Source organism: Phocoena phocoena, chromosome 20, assembly GCF_963924675.1.
Source record: "Phocoena phocoena chromosome 20, mPhoPho1.1, whole genome shotgun sequence".
Taxonomy (NCBI): Eukaryota; Metazoa; Chordata; class Mammalia; order Artiodactyla; family Phocoenidae; genus Phocoena; species Phocoena phocoena.
Window position 1 is genome coordinate 25036705 of NC_089238.1, and position 12764 is coordinate 25049468.

Here is a 12764-nt window from a genome sequence, read left to right on the forward strand (position 1 = left end):
ATTATGACGGGCCCAAAGAAAATCCATGTCACAGCTCTGAAAGCTAGTCACCAGGTGGCTTTCTCTGAAGGCTGGGGCTGGAAGGCAGGATTCTGGTGACAGATTTAGGCTGGAAACTCAGACATGGAGACCCCAGCTGCCGCCCAGAGATTCTTGCATCTCATAGACTTCTGGTTAAAATGGGATCCTAGAGGGGTCGCATCTGGAGGCCCTGTGGTCTCGCTCCTGGGGGAACAGGCTTGTTTCTGCCCTCAGCCTGGACCCCAACTTCTTATGACAGAGACAGGGACACATTTAGGCAATCAAGGAAAACAGCTGCAAACTTCACAGCCTCAAAGAGCACCACTATCATTCAAACTGATGTTGGAGATGATTTAGATGGACCTGGCAGACAAGGTCCCACTAGGGAAGCACAGAGAGCCCAGAGGGAAAGAAAGGAAAAGCAACAGACACACAGATGCCACATGAGGCTGAGCTTCGAGCCCACACCCACAGATCAGTTGGTATTGCTAACACGTCCTCTCCCTTGGCATCTTCAGAATAAGTAAATAATCTGTCTACCTGAAATGAACTCCTCCAAAAAGAAAGAAAGAGAGAGTGAGCATTTGGAACATTGCTGAGACTTAAAATGACCAACTTTGATCAAGATGAGTTATAAGTAAAATTGCAAGCTCCTCATCAGCTGCACTTTAACTCCATATTTGGAGCCATTCAGTCATTATAAAATCATCTGAACTTCTCAGTTGAAGTACACATTGGGGAGTTTATTTTTGAGCCTCTCAGAATACCAAGGAGAGTCTGTCCCACACGGGATCTGGGCAGAGCACGCAGTTCCCTTTTAAATGAGGAGGACACGATGCCCAGTTGCCTCTCCATCTAATTCCCTCTCCCCTCTGTGCAAGTTTCCCTGGAAGCATGCAGTAATTTCTGACGATGGAAGGAAGGGCTCTTGGAGCCTCACCTGAGGAAGCAGGCTGCTGCTGGCTAGCAGAGCATTCCAGAGAACTCTCTGTGAGCTGAACACCCAGCCGGACACTGGGTCTGAGGAAGGAGGGGGATTTGGGGGAATCCTTGACGTTCTTTAGAGGAAACCAACTGAGCCCACTCCACCTCCATGGTCTGCAGCAGAATCCAAAACTGTGAGGGGATTTCAGAGGTCATTCTGCATTTAGCTAGAGCAAAACCCCAGAAAGCCCATGCCCAGCCACAAGCCAGGGTCTGCTGGGGAAATACCAGCTCCCTCACTGACCAATGCACTGCGTAGCTACTGCTTACACCTGGCCTCTCTTCTGGCACCGTGGAAAATCCTGCTGGGCTTCGCCAGCTGCTTGGCACCATCACCAGGGGCTTCAAGCTCACGCATTGCCACAGACCCAATGGCTTGATCCTGGATTAAGCAACCAATCGACCAATACTGAATCATGTTATTAGGTGTTGTCCTTTAAGGAAAATAAAATGTGGTCCCTACCCTCTAAGGAATTGCCCATATGTTGCGGGTGGGGTGGGGCAAGCAGCATGAAAGAAAACTTGTGTTGTAAGGTCAACTCCAGATAGCTGGTACAATCCAATTTCACTCTAAAATAAATGTGGCGGCCATCATCAAAAACCTACAGACAGTAAATGCTGGAGAGGGTGTAGGGAAAAGGGAAGCCTCCTGCACTGTTGGTGGGAATGTCAATTGATACAGCCACTATGGAGAACAGTATGGAGGTTCCTTAAAAAACTAAAAATAGAACTACCATATGACCCAGCAATCCCACTACTGGGCATATACCCTGAGAAAACCATAATTCAAAAAGAGTCATGTACCACAATGTTCATTGCAGTTCTATCTACAATAGCCAGGACACGGAAGCAACCTAAGTGTCCATCGACAGATGAATGGATAAAGAAGACGTGGCACATATATACAATGGAATATTACTCAGCCACAAAAAGAAACGAAATTGAGTTATTTGTAGTGAGGTGGATGGACCTAGAGTCTGTCATACAGAGTGAAGTAAGTCAGAAAGAGAAAAACACATACCGTATGCTAACACATATATATATATATGGAATCTAAAAAAAAAGATTCTGAAGAACCTCACGGCAGGATAGGAATAAAGATGTAGACGTAGAGAATGGACTTGAGGACACAGGGAGGTGGAAGGGTAAGGTGGGACGAAGTGAGGGAGTAGCATTGACGTATATACACTACCAAACATAAAATAGATAGCTAGTGGGAAGCAGCTGCATAGCACAGGGAGATCAGCTCGGTGCTTTGTGTCCACCTAGAGGGGTGGGATAGGAAGGGTGGGAGGGAGACGCAAGAGGGAGGGGATATGGGGATATGTGTATACATATAGCTGATTCACTTTGTTATACAGCAGAAACTGACACACCATTGTAAAGCAATTATACTCCAGTAAAGATGTTTTTAAAAATAAATAAATAAATGTGGCTCTTCATGGGGATAGTGGGGATCTCAAGAAGTGTACAAGGTCAAGCCTGCAATCCAGAATCCCACAGTCCAAAGTACTGTAATTCTTTATTCATTTGTTCAGGAAATACTGTTCATGCTGACTCTATTCCAGGCACTGTGCTAGGCACTGGGAATGTAACTGTAAATAAGGCCAATAACAAGGTAGATACTTTCATGGAGTTCACATTCTGGTGGACCAGACAAAGGCACTCGCCATACAACCAGTAATCCCTCCCTCCTTCTGCCCACCCATTCATGTGTTCGCTCGCTCATGCATTCAGGGAGCATTTATAGCGCATCTACCAGCCCTGACACTGTGCCAAGCTCTGGATGCCTTGTGGGAAACAGCAGATGAGGACTGATGCCCACAGAGCTTAGAGCCCAACAGAACTGTGGCGAGGGTGTGACCTGAATGGGAGAGTTCAGGTGGTCAGCAGAGGGCCAGGCCCTTATGGGTGGGGTTCAGAGAGGACTTGGCCGATGAGATGGATCTCAAGGTCAGATTGGAGCCTGCTTCCTTCCCCTGCTCCCTCCCTCTGTGTCTCCTTCCTGACCTCTTCAGAGTTGAGCAAGATGAACGAAGACCTCCCTAGGCTCTAGGCTGTGGCCACACACCTGGATGTTCTTTCTTTATAATCGTAAAGTTCTCCTTTCTGACTTCAGTTGCACAGTGTCTCCTCACTGCTGCCAGAAAATGTCTGCCCAGTGTGAAGACCTAGCCGCAAATCCAAACACCAACCCGTACATCTAACCTTGGCCTCTTCCTCACTGCCCCTGCTCACTGCTATCCCAGGGTCAAAGCTGGGACTTCCTGTGGACGGGCTGAGTGCAGAGTGAGATAGGAAGAGGTGAGAGTAAGTGCAGGTGCCTGGGAAGGTTTCCCTGACAGCACAGGGTCTGGAAGCACTTCCACATCAGCATTCCTGTCAGTGATGGGGTGCATTCAGGACTGAGAGGTCCCCTGAAGGGCAGGTTCACTGGTTGGGTCCATATCCTGCAATTGTGCCAGGCACAGTTTGCTTTCACTCCTGATAAAATCACAGGAGCCCTGCTCTGTACCTGACACCACAGAAGGCACTGGGCCAAGCGAGATGAACAGGATGCAAGGGGCTCACCCTCTAAATTGACACAGATATGTAACTAGCACTCATAACCAATGGAGAAGCATGCAAACAGTATTCATCCACAGTGATTGATGCAAATATATGAGCAACAGGGATGGAGATGAAAGGCCCTTACAGGGTAAAATTCCCCTGTTCTCACGATTAACTGGAGGTGGGTGGGGAGATGAATGTGCAGGGGAAACAAAGGACACAGGATCCTAATTCATGTGTTCTGTGCCCCTTCCCCTCTGTGGTTTCAGTTTTCCTGTCTGCTTGATGTTCCTTTAAGTCTTGCTTCTGTGATAGTGTGGTGTCCCCGGTGTCCATTGCTCTTCATTGCTGCTAGCATTTATTCAGCACCTACTGTGTGCCACGCAGTGCTGAGTACTTTTTATGCCTTTTAGCAACCACCCTGCTCTGAAGGCATTATTGTCCCCATTTGAAATATAAGCAAACTGAGGCTCAGATAGAGTGTGGATGTATTTTCAATGAGGAGCCCTGTGCAAAGAGGCCACGAGACCTTTGTCATCACCCCGGGAAAGCTTTTCTTTCCCACTGAATTGGCTCAAAGGGAGTGTACCTGCACTTGCCCTCCCAGCTTGACCTTCCAGTTCAAGGGCACAGCTCACCTCCCCAGACTCCGTAAGAAGTTTCACTGTTTTGTTTGAAAGCTAGTAGGGATGACACGGACTCCGCCAAACGCAGCTAGGAGTTGGGTGGCGGGGTAGGGGGAGGGGAAGACAGGCTTACGGACGGGTTGATCAGAAACGTTAGATCACCTGGAGGAAACCCCAGACATCTAGCCCACCCCTTGCATTTGGGAGTTGAGGAAAATGTGGTTCAGGCTGGGAAGGAAGTAGTCTCAGGTCGCACAGCACGCCAGAGGTCGAGCACACAGCGAGAGGTCTTCACCCTCGGCCGGCCCGCGGGGTCCCAGGACCCCGCCCTGCACGCGAGGAAACGTCCAGCCCGTCGCTCCGCCCAGCACTCTCTCCACCTCCACTACTCCGTTAGGGTAACAGCTAAGAAGGGAGGTGAGGCTCCAGCTCCATCTGGGTAATTATGTTCTCATTAGGAGCCCATCCGCCCGGGGCCAGGAGCTGCTTGGAGGGCGCGCTCCCAGCTCTGCTAACAGTGGAAGCCGTGTCGAGGGAGCGAGCTCTGGGGCTCAGCAGACAACAGAGCCCACAGTGACCCCGGCACCTGGCCGGGGATCCAGCGCTGGCCCGGAGGCACCCTGAAGCTCAGGGGGCTTCCTGGAAAACCGAAGCCTAGGAGTCTGGTCTGCGCTCGTTGGGTCCTAGAAATCACCACCCTACCTCCACCCCAGCTTCAGGCCACCCGTCCCCGCTCCACAGTTGCCCTGCACCAGACCCCTAACTCAATCTCTGCCCTCAGGGAACTGGGTGAGGGAGGAGGCAGTGTGGTAGGAGAGACCACACTCCATAGAAGGCTGGGAAGCGTTAACCACTCTGCCTGTCTGGGGTGGGGAAGGCTTCCCGGAGGAGGAGGTTACCATTGAGGCAAGAAAGAAGGAAGTGACCAAGGTGACATGGGCAGCGGAGGAGTCTTTCAGACAGAGGGTGAGGTTGAATGAGGGGGTGGTCCTGGAACCCCTACAGGCTTGATTCTGATCAGGTTTATTTGAGATAAAAGCAAGAAGCAGGGCCCAGATCTAGAAGCCTAGAGGATTCTAAGCACTAAGGGAAGCCATTGTGAGGTGTAGGTTAGAATCACCACCCCCCTTCTTAGCCTCTGGTTGGGGGCAGGGAGGTAGTCCCTACTGAGCTAATGACCCCTTGTTTCTCTATCCCTCTGAATCCCCAACACACTACCCTTGAAGCTGGAGCACAATTTTCAGATGAAGGTCATTCACCTGTCTCTGGCAGAGGTAATAATCACCTTTGCCCCCGAGGTGAGAGAGGTGAGGCCCCAGCTAGGCCTCGTAGAGAGAGAGAGCTGTCGACAGCCCCATCCAGGCTAATGGGAAGCTCAGGCCTGAGGAGGAGGGCAGTTTGAGGGGTGGAGAAGTGCACATTTCCTCAGAGCCCCCTAGAGCAGGAGTAGCAGCTTAGCACTTCCCAGTGCTTGCTGGTGTGGGTCACCACTAACCCCTGGAGTCCAGTGCAGAGGGGAGACAGGCCCAGCCGCCAATGTCTCCACCCTGCTAGCTCCAAATAAGGCCTGGAGGGAGGGTGAGGATGCGATTGTGAGGCTTGGGAAGGTAGGATCTGTGCTGTATGGACAGAACCACTTCTCGGAGGACAAGCTTTTTAGATGATCTGCTTAGATCCCCAGAAAGATAGGATTTTGAAAAGTAGGGAAGAAGAAAAAGGGTACTTCAACTGGAAGCAAAGAAGCAGCAGGTGCAGAGGTATGAAGACAGTAGTGGGACATGGGTTCAACAAATGGTCAAGAGAAGAGATCAGCAGGTGGAAGAAGTGGCTGGAACCAGACTGAGAAGGATCTCCAATGCCAAGGTCAGAATTTGGAGAGGAAGAGCTCCCTCAGGAAGGGGCCAGCTGGAGCCACAGCAGAATCAAGGGATAACTTCTCACTCTTGTCCCACTTGGGGTCCCCTTTGCTCTCCCTCTGTGTTCACCTTTCAGGCCCCAGAGCAGGGGTTCAAAGTGAGCCTGAGTTCCTGGAGGCTTCCCCTTGGCCTCCAGCCCAGCCTCAGGCCTAGCCTTCAGGAGCCAGATCAGCTCGGCTGCAGCCAGGACTCACTAAACCCAGGCAAAAGAACTGGGGGGAAGAGAGGACCGGAGAACCGCTGGAACCTCAGGGCAAGAGGGCTCTTGGAGATGCTCAGATTCCTCCCTTTGTACAGTTGGGCAAACTGAGGCCAAGCCAGGGGACTTGCCGAAGTCTCCCAGCGGAGCACTGACTCGTGGTCCCACAGCTTGGACATCCACCCTGGTGGTCTGCTCCTCAGGAAGAGGGGTGACCACCCACTCACAGCCAAGTAAGCTTCAAGCGCATTTGGGGCTCAGCTTCCTTGGGCGGTGACTACCGCAGCCCCGCGGCCGTGAGCCCTGGCCTGGGCGGTATCTGCGTGCCTCGGGCGGGCTCTGCTCCGGCTGAGCGACTGGGTCCAGCTGCTTCCGCTGCCCAAGGCTCCAGCTCTCCCGGATTTCTACCTCCCAACCGGAAGAATGCAAAGAAAGGACTTTTTTTTAAGTGTCTCCTTTTTTTTTAAAGAATAGTTTTTTTAAAAAAAAAAATTCCTCTAGGACTCCTCGTTCTCACTTCCCTGGGGAGTGACTAGGGTGGAGAACTGTGGGGCAGGAACAGAAAAGCACCGGGTGCCCTCCTCACTCCCAAAGTCCCTACCCATCCCGTGAAGGATCCGGGGCCGCTGGAGCTGCGGATGGCACCTGCTAGAGATGCGGACCCCTGGACCGCGAGCAAAGGAATAACCCGGCCTGAGTTTCAGCGCAGGCCGCGTGCCTGTTGACTCTCAAAATCGGAGGAGCCGCGGGAACAAATAGAGAAACATTGCTTATTATGCTATTAGTAATCCCTCACACCCCCCTTCTCTCCAGCCTCCAGGAGCTAATTAAATTCATCTCTGAATTTCGGGCTAGGAAAAAGCCTCCAAAAGGAACAGAGCCAGAGGGGCCCATGCAGGCCGCGGCTCCCGCCCCTGGGCTGCCCACCTCTTTTCCTACGCCCGACCTCCCCTCGGCCGAAGCGACTTGGTCAGACTTCCAGACTTAAAACGAAGTCGTTTATTTCAATTTTGCTTTCACATTATGTTCCGATACAATCAAAACTCCTGGACGAACCTCTTGAATAAGTCCTGCGATGAGCGCGATCACAGGTCCCGGGGGCGGGGTAATACGGCAGGGAGGACTCAGGATTCAGAGGCGGCGAAATAAAACATACGCTGCTTCGGGATCTGTGAGCGGACAGTCCAGAGGCAGAGGCGTGGGAAGCGTGACGCTTAGGGCAGAAAGGTTCCGGCTCTTCGAATTGGGATTACTCCTGATGCACTTGGACTGCGAAAAGCCCAAACTTCGCTTCCAGGCCGGCAGCCGGGCCTGGCCTAGCAAGATTTCAGCCAAATTTCTTACGTTTGCGCCAAAGCAGGGAGCACGGGGCGAATGCAGGGTTGGCCCTAGGCCTGCGCAGGAAGGAGTGCAGGCCGATTTGGCGAGGAAGCCCTCCTGCCCTGGCCTTTCTTGGGTTGCATCCCACTAAGTCCCCTACCCCTCTGAATCTCGCGCTTCCGCACCCCTGCCTCCAGACCTCGCAACTGGGGAAGGTGCGGACTTTAGGAAGCCGTTTCAGAAAAATAAAAGTCCCACTTCAACTTTATTGGATTAAAGCAAAATTAAATCTTGGCTATTCACAGGTATGTTACAGAGGACGAGGAAGCGTCCGGAAGAACCTCCTGGCGTTTAGTGGAGCCACAGAACACGAGGGCATTAACAAGCGTCAGAACGTCAAGCAGCCTTAGATTTCACGATCACTCCAAATAGGACATAGAAATACGGAAATACAGCCAGTTTCCACTGGGAAGAGTTCTTCGTGTACAAATGATATATATTTATATATATATATATATATTTTTAAACCAGTCACCACTAAGGTGAGTCCTTTCTCTGCTAACAAGCAGCCGAGGATACAAAGTAGCTTCAGCTAATTAATTCGAGCGGTGCTTTCCGAGCAATACTTGCCAAATTAAAACTACCTCCCCACCAAAAAAACAAAAGCAAAAACCAAACAAACAAAAAAACCTTCCCCCCTCTCCAAAATAAAAAAGGGGGGGGAGGGACGTATTAGATTTCAGCGGTTGTAAAGATTCAGATGGCGACTCAGAGGAGGAAGATATTTCACATTATACAGTGAAATGCAAAGTTTCTTTTATATAAATCGTAGGGAACATGAACATGAGGGTAAGAAACAATGACAAGGAGTCTCTCTTGATTACTGCCACTGGAATGGGGGAGGCGAGTTTATTTTTGGAAATGGGAGTGCGCAGAGCTAAGCGGAATTTACTTTTCCTAGAGGAAACGGACAAAGTTGTCCGACCGCCGGGTGCGCACCTTTTACCCGGATACAGCTGGGGAACATGTAGGAAGTTTCAAGTCGTGCCGCTTTCTCGTCCTCTAAAGTTCTGCCTCTTTATCATTTTCCCCTCCTGCCTTTGCCCTCTCCCTGCCTCCATTCCCACGATGAGCCAGTCAGAGGGGAAATACGAGGAATCCCGAGAAGGTCGAGTACTTCCAGCCCCCCATCAAGTTTCCCCGCTCCAGCTTGAGGTATGCTCGGTCGCCTTTCTCCATCTGGATTAGAACTCCGTTGCTGGCGGCTTCCCGGGTCACGTCCTGGTCACCAGCGAAGGCTGAAATCACCGGCCACCCGTTTAACATGAGGCTCACCTGAGAAAGAGACAGGCCCGCTTCAGAGGCGCAACCTAGGCGGGTACCGAAGCGGCGATAAAGCCGCGAACCTTCGCTGCTTGGCTAACAGCCGTAAGGCCTGGAAGCAGGGGGCGGGGGTGGGGCGGGAGAGCGGAAAGAAAAGGCGCTTTGCAGTTTACTGCTGAGGGTCCAATGAGGCGAAAGACGGCCCATCTGGGTGACAGGAAGGGTCTGCCCCCAAAACAGGAGTCACTTTCATTTCTTGGACGCGCCAGTAGAAAATCCTGATTCGCTCTTTTATCCAGTTTAATGAACCCGTAGGTGGCTCAAGCGCCCAGAGACCTTCAGCCTCGCCCTCCCCACAGCCTCAAAGAGAAACTCAGGCAACTGGCGCTTCCGGGAACACAAACAAATAGAAACAAACAAACAAAACGCCTGGCTCCTCCCGGACCCGGCTGCCAGGACACAGCAGAGACGCAATGGAGGAGCCAGGCAAGGCTTCGGCTGATGAGAAATCTCGCGCAGAGCTGCACTCTGTGCTTCATCCCCAAACCCCGGGCCCGGTTCCCGTCCCAGATCCAGCCTCGCCCGCCACCGGCTGGTTTTGCCCTTGCGGTGGCACCAGAAGCCAAAGGCCCTGCGCCCTCTCCCCAACCGCGCGTTCCGCCTTCTGTGTCCGCCCAAAGGAATCCTGGACACCTTTGGGAACCTGGAGAGCCGGTGAGTGCTGGCTAAGGAAAGGCCGGAGCCAGGAGGGAGTGGCACTATGCCCCTCCCTCGTGTCTCCACCCTTAAACTGCTATGGCTCGGCGCTGCTCGTTCAGAAATCCGGAGTCGGCCCCCATAAAGACGCCAGGAGACACCCCCCCACCCCTACCCCGAGCGTGGCGCTGAACGCAAGCGCACAGGCGTCTCACGGTCTTCAGAGCTGGGACAGGGTCGGGGATACTGTCCGTGGTGCTGAGGGCGAGGATCGCGGAAAGCTTCCCGAAGCGGGAACTGTCCCTGATGCTAACAGAAACCTCTAAGGGAACTCCCTGGAGTCCCATAGCGGGAGAGCCTCTTTGGAGGGTCCCAGAGGCAGAGGCAGAAAACTGTGCCTGGGGATGGGAACAGGTTCCAAGAACCAATGACAGGGAAGGCAAGGGAGAGTCCAAGCCATAGAACAGTGAGAACCTGCTACCCGTCCCTCCAAGCAGCCCGGGCACATGCAGCTGCCCCTTCCATCTCCCACCCCCACAGGGCTCGCTCACTCCCGCGGCTAGTAGCCCCCTACCGGGGCTGGGGCCTGGCCCTGAGGCGGCAGCTGACCTGGATGGTCTGTCTGTTGTAGACTTTTACCACGTGGAAGTTAAAACTGTAGATCCCTTTGCGCGGGGCGATGAAAGTGCTGCGTTCTGAATCAAAGTTGTTCCCGATGTTCACTAGTACCTATAACGAGACGGGAACGAAGGGGAGTAGGCAAGAATCTGTCCAGAACGCTTGTCCCTGCGTTTCCGCAGAGACCTCGGAGACGATCGAACATCTACCTACCACCTCTCCCCTAATCTCCACCAATCCAGTCTTCCCGGAGCACTCACCTGGTCGAAGTAGATGATCATGGTGCGATTACTCATCTCGGACGGCTCGTGGTTGGTGCTTCTGATGGCAGAGAAAGCCACCTTAGCGCTGCCGGAGCGCACAGAGATGCCCAGAGCTGTGCCCGTGGGATCGGACGTAGGGTTGGAGTCGCAAACCACCAGGCACTTGCCCTCCAGCACGATGGGCTCCGTCTCATTCTGCCCGCGGGCCGGGCCCGCCAGCCATGCTGCCCCCAGCAGCAGCAGCTCCACGACGCCCAGCATCGCGGCGCCGGCGCCCACCCCGCCCCCCACCCCGGGGGCTGCCTGCGCCAGCCGCCCCCCCCGCCCCAGGCCCGCTCCGTAACCCCCTCCTCAGCTCCGTGCGCAGCTCCACCGACGCCGCTCTGGACACCAGGTCTTCGTTGCACTCCTGGGCAAGCGTGCCCCCCGCGCGATGCTTCCCGGAACCCTGCCCGGGCCTCAGGGGTACTGCGGCTGCCCAGCCGCACTTGGATGCATAGCCGCTGCCGCTTGATCCCCGCTGCTTCCGCCGCCTCCTGCCCGCACCGGCCGCTCCCGCCGCCGCCGCCGCTCTGAATTATTGATGCAGCCGGCGATGCAGCCGGAGCGGGCGGAGAGCGCGCGCCGGGCACAAAGGCGCGGACCGCGGCCTGGCCCCGCCCCTGCCACCTCCCTCTCCAGCCCCGCCCCCGCCCCCACAGAGACTCCGCCCCCTGGCCAATCCTGGCGCGCCGCGCTCCCCGCCGAGCCAATGGCGGCGCTGTCCGCGCGCGGCCACCTGACCCTGGGCGCTGTTGTTATTAGGCGCGGCGAGGCCGGCGGCGCGCGGCAGCAGGGTTGGGCTCTGGCCGGGAGTCGACTGAGAGAGAGAGGGCCGGGAGCGCGCGCGCGCCCGCGCCCGGACCGTCTGCAGCGGCCGCTCGCTCTCTCGTTTCCCGCCTCCCGCCTCTCGCCACGGTCTTGTTCAGCCCCTCAGCCCTTCCGCGCACCTCCCTCGCCGGCCCTCAGGTAGGAGGCGGCGCGCGCCCAGGGTCCGGAGTTGAGTCGCAGGGGGCCGAGAGACGCCTGCGTGTGGGCGCATGGGGCGGGAGGGGAGCGCCCTCCAGCGGGCAAAGGCGCGAGGGGCAGCGGGCGCGCGGGTGAGCCGTGGCGTGCGGGCTGACCAGGCTGTCTGGCTGCAGGGCGCGTGCGTGCGCGACGGGGCGGGGCGTGCGCCAAGGCCTTAGTGGGAGGAGGCGCACGTGCAGCCGCCGGGAGCTGGGGCGGCGGGGCCTGGAGGCCGCTGTCAACGTCCCGGCCTCGCGGCTAAGAGCGTAACGCTGAGCCGGCAGCTCCCTCTCGCTTCTCGATGTGCCAGCTCTGCGGGTCGCGGAGTCGGATCTAGCGTTCACTCATTCATTCGTTCGTTCATTTATTCGAGATAGATCATTGAACACTTACGAAGTGCCAGGCACAGGGCCACGCGCCAAAGATGTAGTGATGAGCAAAAACAGACGAGGCCTGTCTTCGTGCCTCTTACAGCCTAGTGCAGGAGGCAGTGACAAGTCCAGTGGCGTCAAAGGCAGGCTCATTTCCCTGATATCATTTTTATCTTTTGCACTTAAAAGTTATATTTTGCATCCGTATTTTTTATTTACTATGCACTTTTGCGGCATGTTTTATCCACGTGTATTTGCATATTATTGCCTTGAGTATAGACACCAAATCTTGTGATTTATGGACGATTTTTCAAGGGTGATTTTGAAATTTCAAGGCGAGTGAATTTTCGCCTCACGTATTTAACTTGGAACTTTACACACAAGTAGTCACAAACGTGAAAGTGAAAATACAGCTTTGGTAAGTGGCAGAGAGAGAGGAGCAGCGGAGATGGTAAGAGGAAAGGCGCGTTCCCGCCTGGGTGCGAGAAGGCAAGAGACCTGAAGATGCACGCCGGCGGTTAACCCGGCGGAGGCTGGAGAGCGAGCGGACCTCTCCGTCAAGTCCAAAGCAAGAGCGCGGGCTTCGGACGCCAAGCAGAGGCGGGTCGGGATGCTGCCCACCGGGGTACCTGGAGCTTTGGTTCCCGCCGGGCGACCTTGAGCCTGCGTGCTCTGCCGAGCCAGAGCAGACGTGCGGCCGGCGGCGGCGGCGGCCTGGTGCGAGCCCGGGGATCTGGAGAGACGGGTCGCGGGCTGACAGCACCTCCTTTCGGCTTCCGGGCTCGCCGCTGGCGGGGTGTGCAGTCGCCTAGGCTACGCTCTTCCGTACG

The 12764-nt window shown here is 54.9% G+C and overlaps 1 protein-coding gene across 1 annotated transcript; it reads right to left on the reverse strand.

Moving 5' to 3' along the window:
• Nucleotides 1-8140: 8140 nt before the first annotated feature.
• Nucleotides 8141-10777, reverse strand: CBLN1 (cerebellin 1 precursor). Its single transcript, XM_065898886.1, has 3 exons — nt 10514-10777; nt 10245-10364; nt 8141-8951 (listed from the first exon to the last, which is right to left on the reverse strand). The coding sequence occupies exons 1-3, from the start codon at nt 10775-10777 to the stop codon at nt 8754-8756; spliced, it is 582 nt and encodes a 193-aa protein (XP_065754958.1). The 3' UTR covers nt 8141-8753.
• Between the last annotated feature and the right edge of the window lie 1987 nt (nt 10778-12764).

Bases quoted from the DNA above. Each gene is read 5' to 3' on its own strand.
- CBLN1 (XM_065898886.1), bottom strand. From the start codon at position 10,777: ATGCTGGGCGTCGTGGAGCTGCTGCTGCTGGGGGCAGCATGGCTGGCG. The intron at 10,365-10,513 runs GTGAGTGCTCCG...GTCTCGTTATAG, and splicing joins TGATCATCTACTTCGACCAG to GTACTAGTGAACATCGGGAA. The intron at 8,952-10,244 runs GTCAGCTGCCGC...TCTCTTTCTCAG, and splicing joins ACAACAGACAGACCATCCAG to GTGAGCCTCATGTTAAACGG.